Source organism: Sapajus apella, unplaced genomic scaffold, assembly GCF_009761245.1.
Source record: "Sapajus apella isolate SASKATOON/1434 unplaced genomic scaffold, GSC_monkey_1.0 scaffold16, whole genome shotgun sequence".
NCBI classification, from domain to species: Eukaryota; Metazoa; Chordata; class Mammalia; order Primates; family Cebidae; genus Sapajus; species Sapajus apella.
The window spans coordinates 13,665,555-13,687,219 of record NW_022436956.1 but is presented as its reverse complement, the minus strand read 5'-3'; the positions used below and the strand labels follow the sequence as shown (position 1 = coordinate 13,687,219).

The window sequence follows — 21,665 nt, the reverse complement described above, 5'->3', positions numbered from 1 at the left end:
ACAGGAAGTTAATTGAGGGTTTGCTCAATTCTTCTTAGTAAGACTTTGTGTTATTCTTTGTATCTTAGTTTCCTCATGCAGTTCCTGGCATATAGGAGGTTTAAATATATGTCTGCTGAATATGTAGATAAATGAATGACAGACATATTTCCAAATCAGCAGTGCCAATTGGATGTGCCTCACTCTCTGTTAGTCAGTGTGCCAAGCGATGCAGGGCCCTCTCAAAGCCGTCTAGGATCTAGTTGTGATCTGCTAGTCTGGATACAGGATGCGTAAGTATGCAGGGAAGAAGCAAAACTCTTCAGTATCCTCTCTCTTCCCCATGTTGTCCTACTCCTTCCTGCTTCTCAGTCTTGGCTAACCTGATTCTAGCCTTGGCTAACCTGAATTCTGCCCGGAGTGCCCTGTTTCTTCTCACCTCCACCCATTCAGCCTCCGCTACTCGAAATCCTTTTCATATCTCAGGATCTGATGCAGTTGCTGCTGCTATCCCAACCAGGAGACATCTCTCTTCTCTATGTCCAGAACATAAGTGTACTCATAACTTTGTGTCTGTCACTCAGTGTGTTTCACCTTCCATTGACTAAATTATAAAGCCTTTAAAAATAAGAACTTGCCCTGTGCGTATATTTCTTCCACCTACTGGAAAGCCCGATAGCCTTACAGTCAGCAGGGGTTTAATAAGTTTACCCATTTGCATGACACCGAATCAAATGTTGTGTATCAGCTTTGGGTGGTATCCAATCTGACTGAAGACAGGCATGTAAGAGATACAAAGTGCCAACATAGAATAGGCATACTTTGAAATGCTTGTGGAAAGCACCCTACTTACATTTCCATGAATGTGGCAGATGGAGTAACAGGGCAAGATGTCTTACCATTTTCCAGTCTCTTTCCATGGAGATCCTGTACCTTCAAGTAGGGCCAGTCAGCCCTCCATTGACCCCAGGCCACACTACCAAAAGCGCTCTCACTGCCTCAGGAAGCAGGCAGGAAACATTAACCCCCAATGGTGTTGCTCATCAAGGATTCAGCCATTCCCTAGTTCCCTAGGAGAGAAAAACTTCTGAGGACTGTTCCTAAAGGGCACTACTGACTCTTCTGAAATATTTCAAAATTTGGATAGTTCCTAAAGGTGGCTTGCTTCTTCCCAACTTTTCCACTTTTCCAGGCAAATGTCTTTGTTTCAGGTATCCTTTTCAGTTGCACAGGTGCTGCCCAGCCTCAAAGCAAGCCGATTGGAGGGTCTGTGTGCTTGTGGGGTGGCAACAGGATAGACAGGAAGTGGGAGTTGAGGCCAGGCACTTGAGGCACAGCAGGAAACCCCGCCTGGGCCTGCATCTAATGCTTCATACTGTGTTCCTTTCTCCTTAGGAGTTCCCTGCACAGAGAATGACTACAAGCTGTGGTCACCGTCAGATGAGCGGGGGAATGAGTGTTTGCTGGGACACAAGACTGTTTTCAAACGGAGGACCCCCCATGCCACATGCTTCAACGGAGAGGACTTTGACAGGCCGGTGGTCGTGTCCAACTGCTCATGCACCCGGGAGGACTATGAATGGTTAGTTCTTTGATGACTGGGGACTGAGTTGTGTTTTATTCAGTCAGCAGTGTGGGAGGAACAAACTAGGCATGGTCCTTTTCCCTGAGCAAAGGAAGGAATAGAAGGAAACAAGATTTATGAAGCATCCTTTATGAGCCAGGAACTGTGCTAGGCATGTTTCATGTAAGTAAGTTGTTTTCTTTAGTTCTTACAGTCAGGTAATGTGATAGAGGTGTCTAGGGGAGCTGCAGCCATTTCTTCAGGAATAGATAGCTTTGGGATTTATTTCTATTAGGGTAACCCAAAAATATGCTGAAGGTTTCATTGTTGCTAATCCTTTTCCTTAGGACCCTATTCTAGAGGGGATTTGTTCATTTATCTGAAACGAGGGGATGTTAGTGTGTGTGTGTGTGTGTGTGTGTGTGTGTGTGTGTGTGTGTGTGTGTTTGCATGATTTATTATTCCTTAAGCAAAATATCCAAGGCACTGCTGTGAATGCTAAAAGTAGGAGAAGTGACATGTGCATAGCTAATTAACACAGGCAGTGGAAAAGAACAGGTATCTCAGAGGAGGAACCGGTACTTTTATTGTGACTGTTGAAAGAAAGGAGAGGGCTGTGGATTGCTGTTGGGGAATCAGGAAATGTATAGAAGAAGTACTGTTTGAGCTGGGCTCTAAGGAGCATCTAGATTTGGAGACAGCAGTATTTTGAGATCATGTAGCTGCAACAGGCAGGTGTGGAGGCAGTAGGGTGTATTGAATTGGGATGGTTGTTGGGTGTAGGCAGTTGAGTAGGGATGCCTTCTTGGGCGTATGACTTGGGGATGATGATTGGAGATAAGGCTGGAAAGACAGAATACAGTAGGGTAGAGAGACCCTAGAGGAGGTGAACCTTATCCCATAATAAGGAGGAGGACTTCAGGGGCCTTTGAGGAGAGTTCATGATCAGAACAGCGCTTAGCTGTAGGAAGAGGATTCTAGTGGCAGAGTATTCAGGATCTCAGCGCTCTTGGACAGTCACTGTAGTTTATGATTCAGCATGAAATTGTAGTTTAGTCAGGAGCACTAAGAGAGCCATGGGTATTTAATATAAATACACAACTCATATTTCAGTGGTTGCCGAGGCACCGAGGAACTAGATTTTGCTTTGGGCAGCTGTACTTGTCTTGACTAAAGCCAGAAACCTCTGACGTGTTCTAGACCAGAGGTTGGAACGTGGTCATATAGTAAATGTTGCAGACTTTGTAGGCCATATGGTTTCTGTGATCTGTTACAATTACTCAGCTCTGCCCATGGCAGTGCCCTTGGATGAATGAAAGCAGCTGTTAGATGAATGAATGTGGCTGTGATCCAGTACATCTCTGTTTACAAAAATGGCCGACCAGATTTGGCCATTTCTGTTCTAGACTAGTGCTTCTGAAACTTTAAGGTGCATATGGATCGTGTGCAGATTCTGTCTTGGTCACATGTGAATTCTGCCTCAGGAGTTCTGGGGGTTTGCATTTCCCTCAAGCTCGCAGGAAATGTGGATGCTGCTTATCTGCACATCCATCCTTTGAGCAGCAAGGCTTCGAACATAGAAGACAGTCATTTCCTTAGAAAGGTGTGTACTCCCAAGGTAACGACACCGACTCTTTAATGGCAAAAGCACAGAGATGGATAATGTTCCCAGTGACGTCCATTCCATGCTGTTTGCCTTCTCCTCTTTCTTAGACACCTCTGCATTATAGTCTAATCGAATCTGAGAGCTTTGTTGGCCTCAGGTAGTCCTTCCCAGACTGGCTTGAGAGTGGAGAGGTCCTGATCCCTGAAAAATCATAGTGCCCTCTCTCTCCCCTTTTCCTAACCCCAGTAAGTGCTTCAAAATCAAATTAAAACTGGATAAAAAAAGGTAGGAAATTGTAACAAACCTTTGTGTTTTTTCTTCAGGAAATTTAGGCTTAAAAAAATAACAAAATCTCTCTCGACCTGCATTCTCCCAACCCCGACAAAAAAAAAAAAAAAAAAAAAATCCACCCCCCCCCCAAAAAAAAAATGCGAAGAAAGAAAAAAGAAATGGAGCTTAGTGTGCCCTCCTTGGTAAACTGGCCTGGCTTCTGCTAGTCTACCGTGCCCACCCCATCTGCTTTACTCCAGCAAGGTTCTAACCTGCTGGATTCTCACCCTTGCTTATATGTGGAGTCTTTTTATTATAGACCAGTCAAACCACCTTCTCTGTCCCTCATGAAGTTGGGCTGCAGGCCAAATGAGATCGTGGGGTGATGACCCTATGAAATGGTAAGGGGTATATGGATGTTAGCCACTCCCCGCTCCACCCCCGTTGTTTTTCTGTTTGCTGTAGCGGCTGGAAGGCAGCCAGCTCAACTGCATGACTCCTGGAAATGTTTGATGGCATTAGACTATGGCAGTGAGAAGGAAAATGGTCCCAAGATGGACATCAGATGAGATGAGAATGAGCCAGTTTATCGTGTTTTCTCATTAGTTCAAGTACTGGTTGACAACTGTATTTGAACACCAGGTCATTTCTGATAGTCCTTTCAGACCAGACTGGGAAGCCCAGCTATTGGCCCATGTTTCCTGATTTCAGTGGTAGGTTTTTTTATATCCTTATGTTTCTTGACATTGCCAAGTCATACAGCTTTCAAATTCTTGAATGCAACCCCTAGAAAGTAATACATTTTCTATTATGACCCTGTATCTGCACATGTATGTATATGTAGATACATACATATATATAACTAAAACACAAATTTTATGAGACAACATTTACTTTCAAATGTATGATGGGGCATTTTGCAATATTTTCTTCTTTTTTGGGAGGGGAAGAATCTGGTCTTGGACTTCTCAAGTACTTTCACAGTTAACTAGGTCATGACCTACAGTCAAAGAAAGCTGCTGGGAAGACTGCTTTGCTATTGGAGGCAAATAGGTAATTAGCTAATGCTTCATCTGGTTCCTAAAAAGATGCAAAGTGGCCATTCATTAATAATGAACTGAGGTAATGAAAGTGGCATGTTTGATACAGTGACAAAACTGCTGCCTTTTGAACAATTCTTTACAAATTATTAAATGTGGATTATGGTGTAATGCACACAAATTACTCCGCTCTGTATCTATTAATACTTTTCAAGTAAGAAATATTTAATAAATATTTGGGGTTTTTCTTTTTGCTTTTTTGAGACAGAGTCTCACTCTGTCACCTAGGCTGGAGTGCAGTGGCGCAATCTTGGCTCACTGCAACTCCCACCTCCCAGGTTCAAGCCATTCTCTTGCCTTAGCCTCCAGAGTAGCTGGGACTACAGGTGCGCACCACCATGCCCAGCTAATTTTTGTATTTTTAGTAGAGACGGGGTTTTGCCATGTTGCCCAGGCTGGTCTGGACCTTCTGACCTCAAGTGATCCACCCGCTTCCCAAAGTGCTGGGATTACAGGCGAGGGCCACCATGCCAGGCCTAAATATTTGTTGAATTGAATAGAGCAAATGAATGTATTCTGGTAGAGCACATGAACATGGAATATATGTTCTGTTATATAATTCTTTGAATATATTCTATAATCTGTTGAATTATAGAATTTACAGCTTAGACAGGGCCTTGGAACATTCATAGTACAGTCACCTCGTTTTAGAGTCATCTTCAACTGAGGCCTCCTGGTTCCTACTCCAGGATGCTGCCCATGGAGCTGAGAGGTTTGGCAGATGTGACCGCAGATCACAGGAGGGCTCATGAACCTAACTACTGTGTCTCAAAGCACGGGATGATTTAGGTAGTATGTGGGCATAGTCTTAAATAACATTGAACCCTTAGTCAAAAAAGAATTTTTTTTTTTCTTCCCTGAGACAGGTTGTTGCTGTGTTGCCCAGGCTTGAGTGCAGTGGTGTGATCACAGCTCACTGTAGCCTTGACCTCCTGGGCTCAAAACGATTTTCCCACCTGAGCCCTGCAAGTAGCTGGGACCACTAGTGTGCAGCACCATGCCCGGATATTTTATTTATTTATTTATTTATTTTGTAGAGATGGAGTCTTACTATGTTGTTCAGGTTGGTCTTGAACTCCTGGGCTTAAACAATTTGTCTGCCTTCAATTCCCAAATTGTTGGGGTTACAGGCATGAGCCACCATGCCCGGCCCCAAATAATTTTTTTAAAAGGCTATTCTTTTAAAATTTCTCTTTTACTTCTGTGGATTCTGTCAAGAGGAAAGTCTCATGGGGTGCTAGTAATTCTGTAACATTTGCCTAATCCCTTTTAACAGAGAGGGCAGGTCTAGAGTCTTAGAGTAGGGAACTGAATCTGGCTACAATTTAATATTGTTTTGATTTGGCGTGATGATTTGTATTTTTTTGTCTATGGCATATGATTGTGTTTTTCCAACTGTGGAAACCTGATGTTAATTTTCTTTTGAAGATGTATTTTATATAAAAAGTAAACATTCTTTAAAGGGACATGTTAGATAACTTCCAATAAAAGTGAAAGGTAGTAAGGTGAAGTCAACATAATTGGTGCTGGAATACCTGAAATATATAAAGCAGTGGCCTTAACAAACACCAATTGCCTTTTTAGTGACTTCGGCTTCAAGATGAGTGAAGATTTGTCATTAGAGGTTTGTGTTCCAGATCTGGAATTTTCTGGAAAGTCATACTCCCCTCCTGTGCCTTGCCCTGTGGGTTCTACTTACAGGAGAACGAGAGGGTATGTATCACAGAGGTTGCTCTGTCAGGTTCATAGGGGTCTGCACGTGGAGCAAGAAAGCATAGAGAAGCATCTGGATTCCTCTATACTCTGAATTCTAGAATTCCAAGTTAACAGCCTGCAAGTAGTTTGGGCAACATTTTAAATTATGGTATTTGTAGACTCTCCTACCTCCAGTGAGAAAAACATTGCAAGTCTGCGAGCATCCTTGAAACCCTAGGAATATCTTAAGTCATCAACTTCAGCAAAGAAACATCTTCAGAGTTTCTTTGTGTTCAAGAGATATAGTTAAAAGTCTTGGCTGGGACAGTGCCCTAAATTGTCTGGACCTGCCTATTCTAAGTATAAGTAGAACTGACTCAGCACTACTGAACGTCTTCTTTCTAGTTCTAAAGGGAAATGAATGGCTGGACTCTAATTGACTGTGGGTAGTAAATACATTCCCACCTGGGGTGCCTTCGTGACTATTATTCAGTATTTCTGACCTCTTGCTCTTGGGGTGGGGTGACAGCTACCGGAAGATTTCTGGGGACACTTGTAGTGGAGGAGATGTTGAAGCACGACTGGAAGGAGAACTGGTCCCCTGTCCGCTGGCAGGTAAGAGGGATGATTTCTTCCCTTTCATTTCTTGAGACATTGTTGAAGCAGTATCACGATCTCACCGAAGTCCAGACTTGTGGCTCCGCTAATGGGGTGGGGAGAAACAATGGCATCACGGGCATCACAGGGTTTCCTTTTTTCCCTAAGGTTGGTATCCACACTGAATGTATACATTGCCATACCCTTTTTTAGGAATGGAAAGTATTTTGGGTCAGCTCAGTTTCTTTGAGGGAAATTCCTTTGTCAATTGAATAATATTTATTCAGCGTCCATTGGGGTAGAAAGGTGCCCACAGGCTTTTGTGTGTTCCTTAATCTCTTTGTCAAAGTTGAGTGTAAAGGGGTATGTGACTCCTTAGGAAGTAGCTAAGTGATCTATCTTAACTTTATAATAAAAATAACTATAACTAAAATGTTAATGGAGTTTTATAGATTTCTGTATACTTTTTCATGTGTTGCCAGTTTAATCCTTTTAACAATTCAGGGAAGCAGATATTATCAACTTTGTTTTTTCTTTACTGAAGCATGTTCAGAGGAGGTTAAATGGCTTACTTAAGGTCACACATCTAGTAAGTGACAAAGTTGAAATTCAGACTCTACGCCTCATGCTCTTCATAGGACATTGCCCAAATGGCAAATAAATGTCATTCTATTTTAGATAATCATTAGGCATGCTAATGAAGAAAAACTTATCTGGAGTGATTACAGTTGCTATAAAGGTATAATGTGTTCTAAAACACATTTCTGCTAGATTTAGTGGTGATGTAACATTGGGTGTTTACCATATAGGCATAAAATTATGATACTTTGAAAAATAACCTCTTAGCTGCTTGTTTGTCTTCACTCTGTTTCTAGTTCTTGTTCATTTAAAGCTTCTTTATTCCCTCTGTGCTCTCTTTCCTGCCCATACCTCTTGGTGAAGGCAAATGGCTGGAGTTGAGTTGACTTCCATCTGTGGCGGGTGGTAGTGGCTACGTGGATGGTCATGAGGGCTGAATGAATCATGAAAGAAGCATGTGCTCTCCGTAGGCAGGGCAGGGCAGCCCTCTCATTTGCTCACTGCTGCCAGCTTGCCCTGGTGTTTTTCATGCTAAGCTCGTTAGTCCTTTAATTTAATCTTTCATCATTACCAGAGTAATTAACATACCTCACTATGGAGACTTAAAAAGAATCACCACTTCAGCAAATTCCAACAAATGAGCAGATAATATTCATATATTTCCCTCACAAGAGCTCTTATTGATGAGGACGTGGGTTAGTAGGGTTTGAGTGATTGCTCTTAAGGGGCCGGAGTACATATTTTGTAATAAATATTTCTGAAGATAATTCAGCAAGGGACAAAGCAGTTTGTTTAAAGCCATTTAAACTGGCAGGAAAGCTATTTTCTCTTCTACTAGGAGAAGATAGAACAGGGAATGAAGTGGAAAAATCTAATTCCATTGTAGGCGACCTCCTATGTAAAAGAGAAAAAAAAAAAGGCATGGAATAGGAGGCAGGGATGTACCAGGAAAGAAAAAGATGCTTTCATAGGACTAATGGGAGCCATAACATCTTTGCAAAGATGACGTAATCTGGGCATCTGGAAGCATTTTTTAAATGAAAGAATTTTTCTTCCTTTTACAATGACTATGAAAACACATATTCCTAGGCTGTGCTCCTGTATGACCAGGACCAGCCAAGAATGCCATTCCGTTTCTAGGTTAAGCATTGCCCGCTGGAATGCCACATGCTGCTCTGAGCATAATCCTAAAGCAAGTATTTCTGGATTCAGGCTCTACTGTACAAGTATTAGTTTCTTAGAGGAAAAAAGAACCCAAAGTGACAGAATGAGGCTTATAGATGCTGGAGAGAGATGTGGGGCAAAAGTCTTTCTGCTGCGAACGTAGCTTTCATGTCCCCTGTACATTAGCTGGCCCTCTCCCTGGGAATGACAGCAGGAAGGTTTTCTTGACAACCAAAAGGGGAGGTAAGTTACCATGTGATGGTAGCATAGATACTTCTAAAGTGACCTGGAAAGTGACCAAAGAAAAAGAGGGAAAACTTACCTTAAGTTAAAAATTGTAGGTAGATTTATTTTTTGATGCATTATCTATATTGAAACCTTTATAAAGAGGGTGACTGGTACATGTTAACTCACTGAATGTATGGATTCAGGAGGTAGGCAGGAATGGCCAACCCAGGCATGCAGCAAATGAGTTCAGATTTGCCCCTTGGTCCCATATGCAACACACTTGGTCCAAGATGCATGCTTTAGATATAGCTGCTGATGTGCTGTTTGTGTCCACTCCTGGGGAAAAATCTGGATGTTTCCCGGGCTGTTCCCTAAGTGGAAAAGAGACGGTACTGGGTCTTCCTGTTTCCAGTTGTCTGACGTTAAGTAAGTATCTTCAGCACTCAGAACCGTCATTTCTACATCTGAAAAATCATCCACACTAGTATCTATATCGTAAGAGCAGCACAGTATAGTGGCTAAAGCATAGACTCTAGATCCAGAGTGCCTGGGTTCAGATCTCGGTTCTGCCACTTGCCAGTTGTGTGACCTTGGATGAGTTACTTAACCTCTCTGGTCTCAGTTTTCTCATTTGTAAAATTTGGTTAGCAATAGTCCTGCCATCAGGCAGTTGTTATGAGGCTTAACCAATGCCAGATAGGTAGTAAGCACATTGTACACAATATGTACACAGTTTGTATTTGTTGAGTAGAAACAATTTTTGTGATGATTATGTTGTGGTACATTTTGTAAACAGCCAATAACAAAGGCATTATTAATATTTTTGAAGATCTAAGAGGTTAATACAATTGCCATATGGTGTGAATGATATGAATAAGTGAGCAAATTGATTAGAGAGCTCAGTTACAAGGCTTCAGTGACTAATGGTCTCTCGTCAACAAGATTATGGTGCTGCGGTGATCTACTCATGTGAGGAGAGAGAACAGGGCAATTGGTCTAATTAGGTTGGCAAGTGTGACTTGAAGACTTTTAGGCTTAGCTCAGAAGTATGGCTGTTGAAGCATGTGTATGGGGAGATTTAGATTAAAGAAAAATGTAGCAAGTAAAACACTTGCAGGCGAAGAAACAGATTCACTGGAGTTTAAGTAACTTGCCTGAGGCAGAAATGTGATCCCATTACACACCCCTTGAGTCTTGATTTCTGTCTTCCTTCACCTTGATCCACACCACACGCCAATGGATTTGAGGTTTGCATGTGAGAAACAAATAGGGCAGACGTGCTAGGACCTCTTCAGCATCCCCCGGGTCCAACCTCCCACGTGTCTTATGTGTCTGGCAGAGGAGAACGAGTTCATCCTGTATGCCGTGCGGAAATCCATCTACCGCTATGACCTGGCCTCGGGAGCTACCGAGCAGCTGCCTCTCACTGGGCTACGGGCAGCAGTGGCCCTGGACTTTGACTACGAGCACAACTGTTTGTATTGGTCTGACTTGGCCTTGGACATCATCCAGGTGAGTCAGCGCTTGGCCTCACCCTGGTGGCTGTGCATTGTAACTGCCCAGTCCTGATAAGCTTCAGCAGAATGGCCTATGGAAATGGGCAGTTAGAGGTTTCTAAGTGTCACTCATCCCAGGGACAACAAACAGGTGAAACTTTCCAGTCTTCTGTGTTAGTATTTTTCTTTCTCTGTCCTTGTCTGTTCATAAAGGAAGAATAAAGAAAGCCTGAAATCCACAGACCTGCTTGTAAGTGAGGTCTTGCTTTTCCTAGTGGGAAAGTGTTGGGACTAGTAATGTAGGATGATTAGTTGTCCCCTGTGGTGCCAACTGCCTCTTGAGCATCTTTCTTCCCAAGCCATGATACAGTAACGCTTGACTTACCCATAGCTCACAGAATTATCCACTTCAGTTGCTCTGAACATGGATAAGAAACAGGTAGCAAGCATTAAAGAGCCCTGGACAGGCCAGGTAGATAGCCATACACTCAAAGCCATGCATTTAAAGGAGAGCTATTTGATCTTTATTCATTGCCTACTTAATCCTTTTAGGAAAGCAATTCCAACACATTTTTATCTAGATTCCCAACTCAACAGAAATTTTACAGAGCCTGGGTATTTGAGGGGCTTGGGGTGAGGGATGGTGGTGATATTGAATGGAGCTGTCCAACAATAGCACTTGATGGCTAAGAGCCTCACAGGGAAGAAAGATATAAAAGCAGACACAAGGACTTAAATATAATAGCGGTCTGGTTTTTCACTTATTTTAAAAGCATACAAACTCATACATCTCAATAATCTCTGACTTTCTGATTGTGATACCACATAATTTAGTAACCAGTGTTCATAATGATAATGCAGAGTAATATATATGATTAAATTCTCTTTATTCTGCTTGAAAAACAAAAATGTAGAACATTTTAGAAATGCTTTCATTAAACCTGGCTTCATGTATCTGGTAAGTTTACTAACATAAACCATCTCATCCCTTGCCAGTACTGCCAGTTGAATAAAGGTTACCCTCCATGGGGCTGACTTGGCAGGGGGTCATTTGAACAGTTCCTCACATTTATTATTACTTTTCTCTCTTCAGCGCCTCTGTTTGAATGGAAGCACAGGGCAAGAGGTGATCATCAATTCTGGCCTGGAGACAGTAGAAGCTTTGGCTTTTGAACCCCTCAGCCAGCTGCTTTACTGGGTAGATGCAGGCTTCAAAAAGATTGAGGTATGTGTATTTTCATGCTGTTCTTAATTAAGGGAGCATATGGGGCATCTGGGCTTTGAGCCAGATTTGACACAGAGGCAGAGCCCAGTGTGTCACATTACTCTGGAAATTTCCTGTGAGTTTCCAGAGAATGGACCAGCCAAGCCTCTGGAGAGGAGAGAAAAGGGGGTAAGTACCTGGGAATTGATCTTTTGGCTAGCAGAAGCTTAGCTAATAAGTGATAATATTATTTTTATTTTATATATATATATGTGTGTGTGTGTGTGTATATATATATATATATATATACTTATTTAATTTTATGTATATCTTATTTCGTTTTATTTTACTACTTTTATTGCTAAACATGATGGCAAAAACCACAATTACTTTTGCATCAACCTAATATCATGGTATTATTGTAATGCTACAACAATAATAGTTTAGTATAATTGTTGTCAATTAGAGTGATAGTGACGATATCATCATCATCATCATTGTTACTAATCCCCATTTCTCTGCAACTTAGCTACCTAGTAACCTGTCCCGCCTTATATACCCAAGGCAACGTGAGGATAATGAATGACCTCTAAACTGCCAAATCATTGTCTGGCGGAATGTACTATGCTCAGCTCACTGCCTCAGCACACCTCTTTGTACTGACTCTGCATGGAGAGATGGCATGTGGCTTAAGTGGGAAGTACAGTAGAAACAGGAAGACGTAGAGAGCTAAGAGGAGTTGCAAGACAAAGGACACAGACTTCAGATATAGACCTGGGTGTAGGCTGGACTCCACTAGCCTGGTGACATGGGGCAAGGTACTTATGCTTTCTAAACTTCAGTTGCTTCATGCATTAGACAGAGATTCCTTTATTCACTCAGTCTTTGACAAGGGTTCTCTGGATGATACGTATGGTTTAGGCTCTGATGATACAGCAGTGGGCAAGACACACAAGTTCCTCTTCCAATAGAGCTTAGATTTTAGTGGAGGAAGCAAAATAATAAATCAGTTCTATTGGTGATACACGCTGCAAAGACTTTGAAACAGGGCAGTGTGATTGTGCTTTTGGAGTGGGCCAATATTAGAATAGGCAGACAGTGCAGGCATCTTGAGGGTGATGTCTGAGCTGAGCCCTGGCTGATAAGAGGATGATCTTATGTCCACCTCATGGGGATGCTGATAGAAGTGAACTGGCACCTACTGAATGCTGCCTCGGGGGTTGTGTTATTGCTCCTTCTCCCTTTTCTTTAATTGTGTGTGGTTGGCACTTGGCTAGGGGCTAGAAGAATGCAGGTGGTGTACAAGTGTCTACCTTTTCACAGGCTGTGGGGCAACAACTCCACAACTCTAATACTGTTGGTGCAAAATGGTGTCAGATAAGCCAAGGTGCAGAGCTACTGATGCTTATTGGTCCAGGTGGGTCAGAAGAGTTAGGAAAGGAGGTAGGCCTGGCAGTGAGGTTTGAAGGAGAGTTATGCCTTGATTAGAGTGAGGAGTGGGACAGGTAGGCCTAGGATGGGATGTGGTAGGAGCAGACAGGAGTGAGTCCGCATCAGGCGTGGAGAAGCATGAGATGACCAGGCTGGCTGATGGGGAGGAGCAAGAATATGAGTTCCACCTGTGGATTCTTCATTGCAAGGCTGTGACATTGAGAATTTGTTTTATGGCCATTGTGGAGGCATCGGCTGTCTTGGAACATGAACTAACATGGGATGGTTAAATAAGTAAATGCTTATTTACTTATCTGAGTAATTTACTTGTTGATATTGCTTTGTCCAGATCATCATGCCCTGGAAACTGGGGCATACATGGTTCCAGCTCCTCTTTCAGACCACTGGAAAATTGTCCCGAGAGTCAGAGGCGGGAACAGTGCATTGTGATTAGAAGTTGGGGCAGGTTTCCCAGATGGGACTGGTCAGGGAAACAGGCAGACATGGAGGGGGCATGTCTGTAGGTAGAAACTGAGTAGCCACCTTTGGCAATGGGGATCTTTAAGGAGCTCAGATCCATTTCAGCTCTTTCCCGCTGTTTTTATCAGGTAGCTAATCCAGATGGCGACTTCCGACTCACAATCGTCAATTCCTCTGTGCTTGATCGTCCCAGGGCCCTCGTCCTCGTGCCCCACGAGGGGTAAGTGTTACCCTCAAAGGAAATCAGTCTTGCACCCACTGCTACAATAGATTCTCATGGAAACACAGACTATGGGACAAAAACTGTTTCTCATGGTGGCGGTTGAAATGATCTATTAATTGAGATGTTTGAGACCACAGCGTAGTCATCATGGTCAGGTAACTCTGTTCGTTTTTTGTTAGCCAGTGTCAGAATCTCCTTAGCATCCAGACATTTTGCATCTATGGGTCGCTTCTCTAGAAAAGTGATATTAAAAGAGAGCCTCTGTAGACATAGCCAGGCCTGCTTGGATATTGTGAGGACTTTCTCTTGAGTTTCACGCATGGTACAAATATTTAATTCATTCCATCTTTCCCCTGCATTCTCAGCATGTGTAGGTTTTCTTACAATCAGTGTGCACTTGGGGAAGGCAAAGGTGCTTTTTATTAACTCATTAACTGAAGGAAACATAAGTAAGAGGGAAATTCTGGATTTGACTGTCTGGTTTCTCCTCTCTCATAGCATTTATGATAGAGAATAGGCACCATTTTTTCAAAGAAAATTCTAAGAGTAATATATGTACTTGGTGGACAACATTTAGAACAGAAGTTTATGGAAAACATTTGCTTCCTTCCTTTTCATTTTAACCCTTCACCCTCACACTTTCTAGTGGTAATCATTGTTAATAATGTCTTGTGTATATTTCACCGTTTTTACTTATATACAAGTATTACCTTCAAAACACACACACATACAAACCAAATAGAATCATAGTATAGTTATTATTCCGTACCTTTTAAAACAAACTAACTATATACTGAAGATAGTTTTGTGTGAGCCCATGTAGATTTTTAGGTTTCACAGTATTCTATTATATGTACCATAACGTGTCAACTTCCTCTGCTGATTAATATTTAGTTTAATAGACATACATATAAATTTCTTTTTATATTATCTTTGCATAATTTGATTTTCTCTATAGATAAATTCTAGTAAAGGAATTTCCAGGTCAAGGAATTTAAGTGGTTTCATGTATTATCATTACATATTATTATAATAATGCCGAAATAACCAGCTGGATCATTCGAGAGGGCTTTCTGATCCTTTTTGGAGTGGTATTTGAGCTCCGATTTCTCTAGTATTTATGAGATGTGTGTTCTGTCCTCATTTTCGCCAGGGTGATGTTCTGGACGGACTGGGGAGACCTGAAGCCTGGGATTTATCGGAGCAACATGGATGGTTCCGCTGCCTATCGCCTTGTGTCGGAGGATGTGAAGTGGCCCAACGGCATCTCTGTGGATGACCAGTGGATTTACTGGACAGATGCCTACCTGGACTGCATAGAGCGGATCACGTTCAGTGGCCAGCAGCGCTCTGTCATCCTGGATAACCTCCCGCACCCGTATGCCATTGCTGTTTTTAAGGTGAGTCTGTTTGTTGCTGCCACTGGACAGTCTGCTAGAGCAGGTGAGGAGCACATGTGGTCAGGAGCCTGCCATCCCTGGGCTTTGTGGAGAAGCTCTTTAACTTCTTAAAGGTTGCCTTTTTTCCAAATTTGAGATAACTTATTTTCAGTCCTATGGAGGGATGCCAGGCAGAGGTGCCAGGGGTCCAGGCTCCCCTGCTGTTCACATTTCAAAAGGTTGAAAATGAAGGCTCTTCCCATGAACATTCCGTTTGCCCTTCAGGGTCAGTAACCTCATTTTGGAGTGGCATCTTCATTTCTTGTGAGCTTTGCTCACTTTATTCCTTGATGACTTCCGGTGAGCTCTGCACCACCTATGGTGCCTTGCAGTTATTTTTCAACTCTAGAGAGCAACATGGTTCTTCCCAACTCTGGGAAGCAGATTTCAAACTGAGGGGATTGGGCTCATGTGATAAACTTGAATGCTTATCAGATAGTTTCTTTGGGGCATTTCCTTCTGTGGGGATATATGGTGAGGCTTGGATAAAATTGCTGTGTCTTGCATTTAAGTCGAATCTTGATCAGGCTGGTCATTCAGGCAATAAATGTTAGTTGTCTCTGGCATGGGGGAGCTCTTACCCTTAGAGAGGGACCAGAATAAAGAACTAAAGAGCTGGACTAATGGGCAAAGGTTTTCTTTTCAGAATGAGATCTACTGGGATGACTGGTCCCAGCTCAGCATATTCCGAGCTTCCAAATACAGTGGGTCCCAGATGGAGATTCTGGCAAACCAGCTTACAGGGCTCATGGACATGAAGATTTTCTACAAGGGGAAGAACACCGGTAAGGCAGAGTCTCTTCTTTTGTGTTTGTAGAGTTGATGTTCAGAAAGGGGCTGCATGTGGCCAATCTCTGCTCAGAGTAGGAGCTGGCAGCCTGCATCTTTGTTGTCACGACAACATGCACATTATTTAATTTCTTCCTAATGACATCTTAATTTCTTTTCTAATGATACACAAACAGCTGGAAGACAGCATGTTTTTTCCTGCCTAGAGTGTTGGTGCTTGGTGGGTAATTATACCCTCCTCCTGCCCTTGGCCCCTGACTGATTGGTGGCGTGGCTTCTGTTGCAGCTGGGAGAGTCCCAGCGTGTGCTTAATCCCTGTTTGGCACACTTACAGGAAGAGACTCTGTGCTGGGTGCTCAGATAGTTGTTGCTTCCCGACAGGGCCTCTTGCTTGTTCTCTGGTTGCCCAGATGACCTATTGCTCACTGACCGTACCTGCCTCTGTTGGATTGGCATTGTGTAGTTAGTGTTGTTTTAATTTTTCCCACCATGAATCTCTAAACCCCGTGAAGAAAGATATTGTCTTTCTTATTCCCCAGTCGTTTTACCAGTGTCTAACACTTGGTAGGTGCTCAATTCATATTTGTTGAAAGAATAAGGGATGAAAAGGGAGGGGAAGAATTGCAATGAGTACAGGCAGTAGCTGTCTTAGAGATCTATTGGGTGAGGCTTCAGGAACTGCTATGGGGCTTTGACCTGCTACTTCTGGAGTCTGAGACTATTCACTAGAAAGCCTTCATCATTTCATGACTGCCCTTTAATTTTGCTTATCTCCTAGCCATACTATTGATTCTAGAGAAGAAAGATCAGAGGATTACCAAGAAGAATAGTCCCTTTAAGAATTTCCCTCTTTATCTCAACAGGATTAAATAGCAACCTGGGTTTGCTGATTCTCCTTTATTGACAAACTGCTAAGTTTTCTGTTTTCAGCTGTAATGTTGATATTGTTTTAAGGTTCTTGGCTGACCCTATACTAAGAAAATTGACAGTGGAAATGATACAGTTATAGATACCATTGTTATCTTCTTGGGAATGTGAAGATAGCATGAGAACGCCCTTAGAAAACTATAAAGTGTCTTACAAATGTAAAACTGTATTATTTGTTATGTCTTTACCACTGACATGTGAGGTAGGGAAGGCTGATATTATGATCCATGATCTATAGATTAGGGAATGAAATCTCAGATATTAATTAGCTTTCTCAAAGTACTCTCACTAGTTTAAAAGCTGGCCTTTTGTTGCAATTCTGCCACGAAATGGAGAAGTCACATTCTTTCTTAGAGGAGGCACCTGTTTTAAAATAAGGAGGAATGAAGGAATCTTGCTTCTCAGCTCCAGTGACTGAAATCTTCAGGCCTTTGTTTGACGGAGGACATTCAACTCTACTGATCTGACTCGGTACCTAGCAGAGTGGATTTGTAGCATTTCTCCAAGTTACCACTTAGTCCAGAAGAGTGGGTCTTCATTTCTACAAGTGCGTGTAAACGTGTGCTTGATTTGCACACAGGAGCATCTGAAACACCATATGCAGATGAAGCCAGTGGCCACTCGGTCTTTACTCCCCAATCTTGGCTGTCTACTTCATCCCATCAACTTGAGCACAGCTGACATGCAGTCATACCCATGACTGGGAACAGTGCGGAAGGGAGCTTGTGGTCTCGGCACGTGCAAACATGATGTCCTGGTATCAGACAGGCCTACAATCCTCACCTTAGGTGTAGTTTCCCTTCCATGTCTCAAAGAGTCATCTTCACTTAAGCTAGCCAGAGTCATTTTTGGGGCCCAGAATGAGGTCCAGATAGATGACAGGCTGGATTAAAAGGGAGATGTGTCTTAGCAGGGCATAGTGGCGCACGCCTGTAGTCTCAGCTACTCGGGAGGCTGAGGTGGGAGGATCACCTGAGCTCGGGAGGTTGAGACTGCGGTTAGCTGAGATCGTGCTGCTGCACTCCATCCTGAGTAACAGAATGAGACGCTGTCTCAAAAAAAAAGGCGGGGGGAGATCTGTGTTGGTGAGTAGAACACAGACCTGGACCTGTGCAGGGGTGACTGGGACTGTCCCTTTGGCTATGGCCAGTTATCGCCTCTCTGCTCCTTTCTCTGTTTGCCTTTGGGATTCTCTCTTATTCTCCTTTGGTTGTGAGCAGGATACTTCCAGCAGACCTCCTGCCTGCAAACACAGTGCTGAAGAAAGACATTTTTGTCCTTCTCTTCAGCCCAGTTTGGGTTAAATCAAAGCTTTTACACTGGTGTCTGGCTGTCAGCGCTGCCTGTGAGTACTCCGTGTGTCTTGGCCTTGAACTTGTTTGCTCTAACCTGCTTGCTTTTTTGGACACTGAGAGGGTATTTGTACAGATCCCTGGTGCTGTGTTGGCAGCTCTGGTTCATCTTTATTATTTTTGTTGTCTTCTCCTAACATATTCAGGAGCTTCTACAGTAGTCCCCTGCTTATTTGCCATTTTGCTTTCTGTGATTTCAGCTACCTGTGGTCAACCACTGTCCAAAAATATATATGGAAAATTCCAGAAATAAATAATTTATGAGATCTAAATTGCTTGCTGTTCTGAATAGTGTGATGAAATCTTGCGCTATCCTCTCCGTGTCCCACCTGGGATGTGAATCCTCCCTTTGTCCAGGCTGTTGATGCTGCTGGCTCAGTTGGTCCCTTTAGGAGCCAGCTGGGTTATCAGGGTGTGGAGGTATTATAGTGCTTATATGCAAGCAACCATTATTTTACTTCATGATGACCCTAAACCTCAAGAGTAGTGATTCTAGTAATTTGGATATGCAAAACAGAGGTTGTCAAGTCCTTCCTTTAGGGAAAGGGTGAAAGTTCTAGACTTAATGAGGGAAGAAAAAGTCTTTCACCGAGTTTACGAAAATCTACTGTAAGAACGGACCTTCTATCTGTGAAATTGTAAAGAAGGAAAAATAAATTCATGCCCAGTATTTATAGGGTTTGGTACTATCTGCAGCTTCAGGCGCCAGCTGGGGGTCTTGGAATTTATCACCCATGGACAACCAAGTGTTAAATAATAACAATTGATAGTAACTACATTTATTGAGGGGTTGCTGTGTCATAAGTACCATGGTAATGTGCTTTGGGGGGCTTGTATAACCTAAGTCTTCCCAAAGACCTCCATATGTACTGTTAATATTTTCATTTTATAGATGAGAATATGAAAGTCAGGTTTAGTAACTTGTGTAGGTCACACTTTTAGTAAGTGTTAAGAATTTGCACTGTGGCCTGGTTGACTTCAAACTTGAACTTTGATAAAACCACCGGGCTCTGCTCCCTCTCTCATGTGTTGCTGCAGCAGCAGTGCCCTGGTACTGTGGCAGCAGTTCAGAAGTACCGTTCTAGATTTTGACTGATGATGGTTCATACTAAAAATGTTGTTTACTTGCAACATGTATCAATTTGAAATATTCGGTTATAAATGGATAACAAAAAATGCGTTTTTCCTTTATAAGTAGCTGGGTTTTATTTTTTATTTTTATTTATTTGGTTTTTTTCTGGGGGGACAGAGTCTTGTTCTGTTGTCCCGGCTGGAGTGCAGTGGCATGATCTCAGCTCACTGCAACCTCTGCCCCCTGGATTCAAGTAATTCTCATGCCTCAGCCTTCTAAGTAGCTAGGACGAAAGGCACATGCCACCACACTTGGCTAATTTTTTGTGGTTTAGTAGAGACAGGCTGTACCATGTTGCTCAGGCTGGTCTCAGACTCCTGAGCTCAGGCAGTCTGCCCGCCTCAGCCTCCCAAAGTGCTAGGATTTATAGGTGTGAGCCACTGTGCCTGGCTGCTAGCTGTTTTTTAAATGATATTACTGGAATTTATTCTTTGTAAAGTGCATTTTTTCTTTAAAGAGGTTACTTTGCAAGATTGTTGGTGTATTCAGTTGCTCCTACAATGGCTTTGGAGCTTTGGAATTCTCCTTTAGAGCCTGCAGTAAATACATGCTTTTAAATATCTATACTGAGGGCACGTATTTATTATTTGGGGTAGATTTGATTCTGATAATTGCCAAGTGTATAGATACTTGAGATGATGACATTCTTGGCTCCTAAAGTATTTCTGGAGGAATTTTCCAAACAGGAAATCTGAAAATGTTCTGAATATGCCCAGTGAAGACATCACAGGGCTACATGTTTGATCTTCTAAGGGAATGTGTTTGAAGATGATTGCTGTCATTTGTCAACTCTTCTCATTGGGATGACGGTTTTCATATTGCCTGGTCCACTCAAGACAATTGGCATCCTGTATAAAGGGTCTGTGGCTGTGGTGGAACTGCCTTCATAGGAGTTGGTGAATTCCCCTTCCATCTTCTTCCAGGTTCTCTCTGTCTGATGCAGCTCTCCCATTTTCCATTCTCTGGCTTCATACCAGCCTGGACATTCCTGCCCTGCCTACCTCTCATGATCAGTGACTTGGTGGGCTTGGTTTAGAATTTGCCCCTGGTTACTGCCTTAGAGTACAATTTCATACATCTCTGCCTCGATCAGCTTCTTTGAGTTCTCTACTCTTAGCTCTTGCTTGTTTGGCTAGGAGTATTTGCTCTGCATATGAAAATGTTAGTTACATTATTTTACAGACATGAGCCCTGTGTAAAAAAATCATCCTGCAATGGAGTGTTTTTTTTATATGTTTGTTTGCTTTTGAGACAGGCTCTGTTGCCCAGGGCGGAGTGCAGTGGCCATCTCAGCTAACTGAATCTCTGCTTCCTGAGCTTAAGTGATCCTCCCACTTCCGCCTCTAGAGTGGCTGGGATCACAGACACCTGTCCAGCTAATTTTGCTTATTTTTTTGGTAAAGGCGGTTTTTACTATTTGCTCAGGCTGGTCTCAAACTCCTGGGCTCAAGTGATGCTCCGACCTCAGCCTCCCAAAGTGCTGGTATTACAGGTGTGAACCACTGCACGCAGCCGGTAATAGGCCATTTTTAGATAACATCATATTCTGTTATTGTTCAGGATTGTGGAACATTGAGTGATCTATTGTTTTTTGACTACGAAACACATATTCCCCCATCTTTTTTTGAGTTGTTTCTCATGAGTGGTGGTTCTATGTCAATTCTGCATTCCTTCTTTTAGCCAGTGGCTTATGCCTTTGAGTTAAAGAAGCAATCTGTGCCCACTAATGGATCAGAGTGAAATGATGCCTGAGACTTCTGCTGTAGTCAACTGGTTAGTTGGCTATAGTAATTAAGCTTTATGATTGATTATTTGCTGCACCTTTTAGAATGTTTCATCATATGGACTTCCCTTCCTCTGGACGTGTGTGTTTTCTCTCCCTGGTAATATCTCTTACTCTTTTTCTTGGCATCATAATAACATTGTTGCCATAGTATTGTGATTTTTATTTTATTTGTAATGTCAGTTAACCAGTGAGGTGCCCACACACCCAAAGCTACTGAGTGTATTATCATCCATATTGACAATGATTGTCATTAATGAACCTTGTCCAACCTGTACGCCAGGATAGGCATGGTTTAGATGGATGCTTGGCTGGGTGGCAACAGATGATTTAGATATGGTGCTGATGTGGGGGAGGGTGTCTCTGTGCACGACATAGCATATGTGAAGAATTAACAATTGAATTTTATCTAAGTTTTATGTTCATTTTTTTGCATTTTCATGATTAGTAATTGCAGTCAAAGTCAAGAAAAAGCATGATTTTGCAGTTTCTGTGACCCTGTAGTTGTATCATGTTTCAGAATGTTATAAAATGGTTTATGCATCCTCTTAGCCACCATCCCCGGAACGATGTAGGGGATAGGACAGCACTTTTGCCATCTTTGTTCATCCACAAAGGCTCCTTCTC

The 21,665-nt window shown here is 42.5% G+C and overlaps 1 protein-coding gene across 1 annotated transcript in view; it reads left to right on the top strand.

The window, feature by feature from the left end:
- Positions 1–21,665, top strand: part of SORL1 (sortilin related receptor 1) — a 173,687-nt gene that overhangs the window by 86,218 nt on the left and 65,804 nt on the right. Inside the window, exons 14-21 of the mRNA XM_032285161.1 lie at positions 1,375–1,561; positions 6,104–6,232; positions 6,744–6,829; positions 10,122–10,294; positions 11,372–11,503; positions 13,522–13,613; positions 14,770–15,016; positions 15,702–15,840. Coding sequence (XP_032141052.1) covers positions 1,375–1,561; positions 6,104–6,232; positions 6,744–6,829; positions 10,122–10,294; positions 11,372–11,503; positions 13,522–13,613; positions 14,770–15,016; positions 15,702–15,840 — 1,185 coding nt within the window. The remainder of the gene's footprint in view (positions 1–1,374; positions 1,562–6,103; positions 6,233–6,743; positions 6,830–10,121; positions 10,295–11,371; positions 11,504–13,521; positions 13,614–14,769; positions 15,017–15,701; positions 15,841–21,665) is intronic.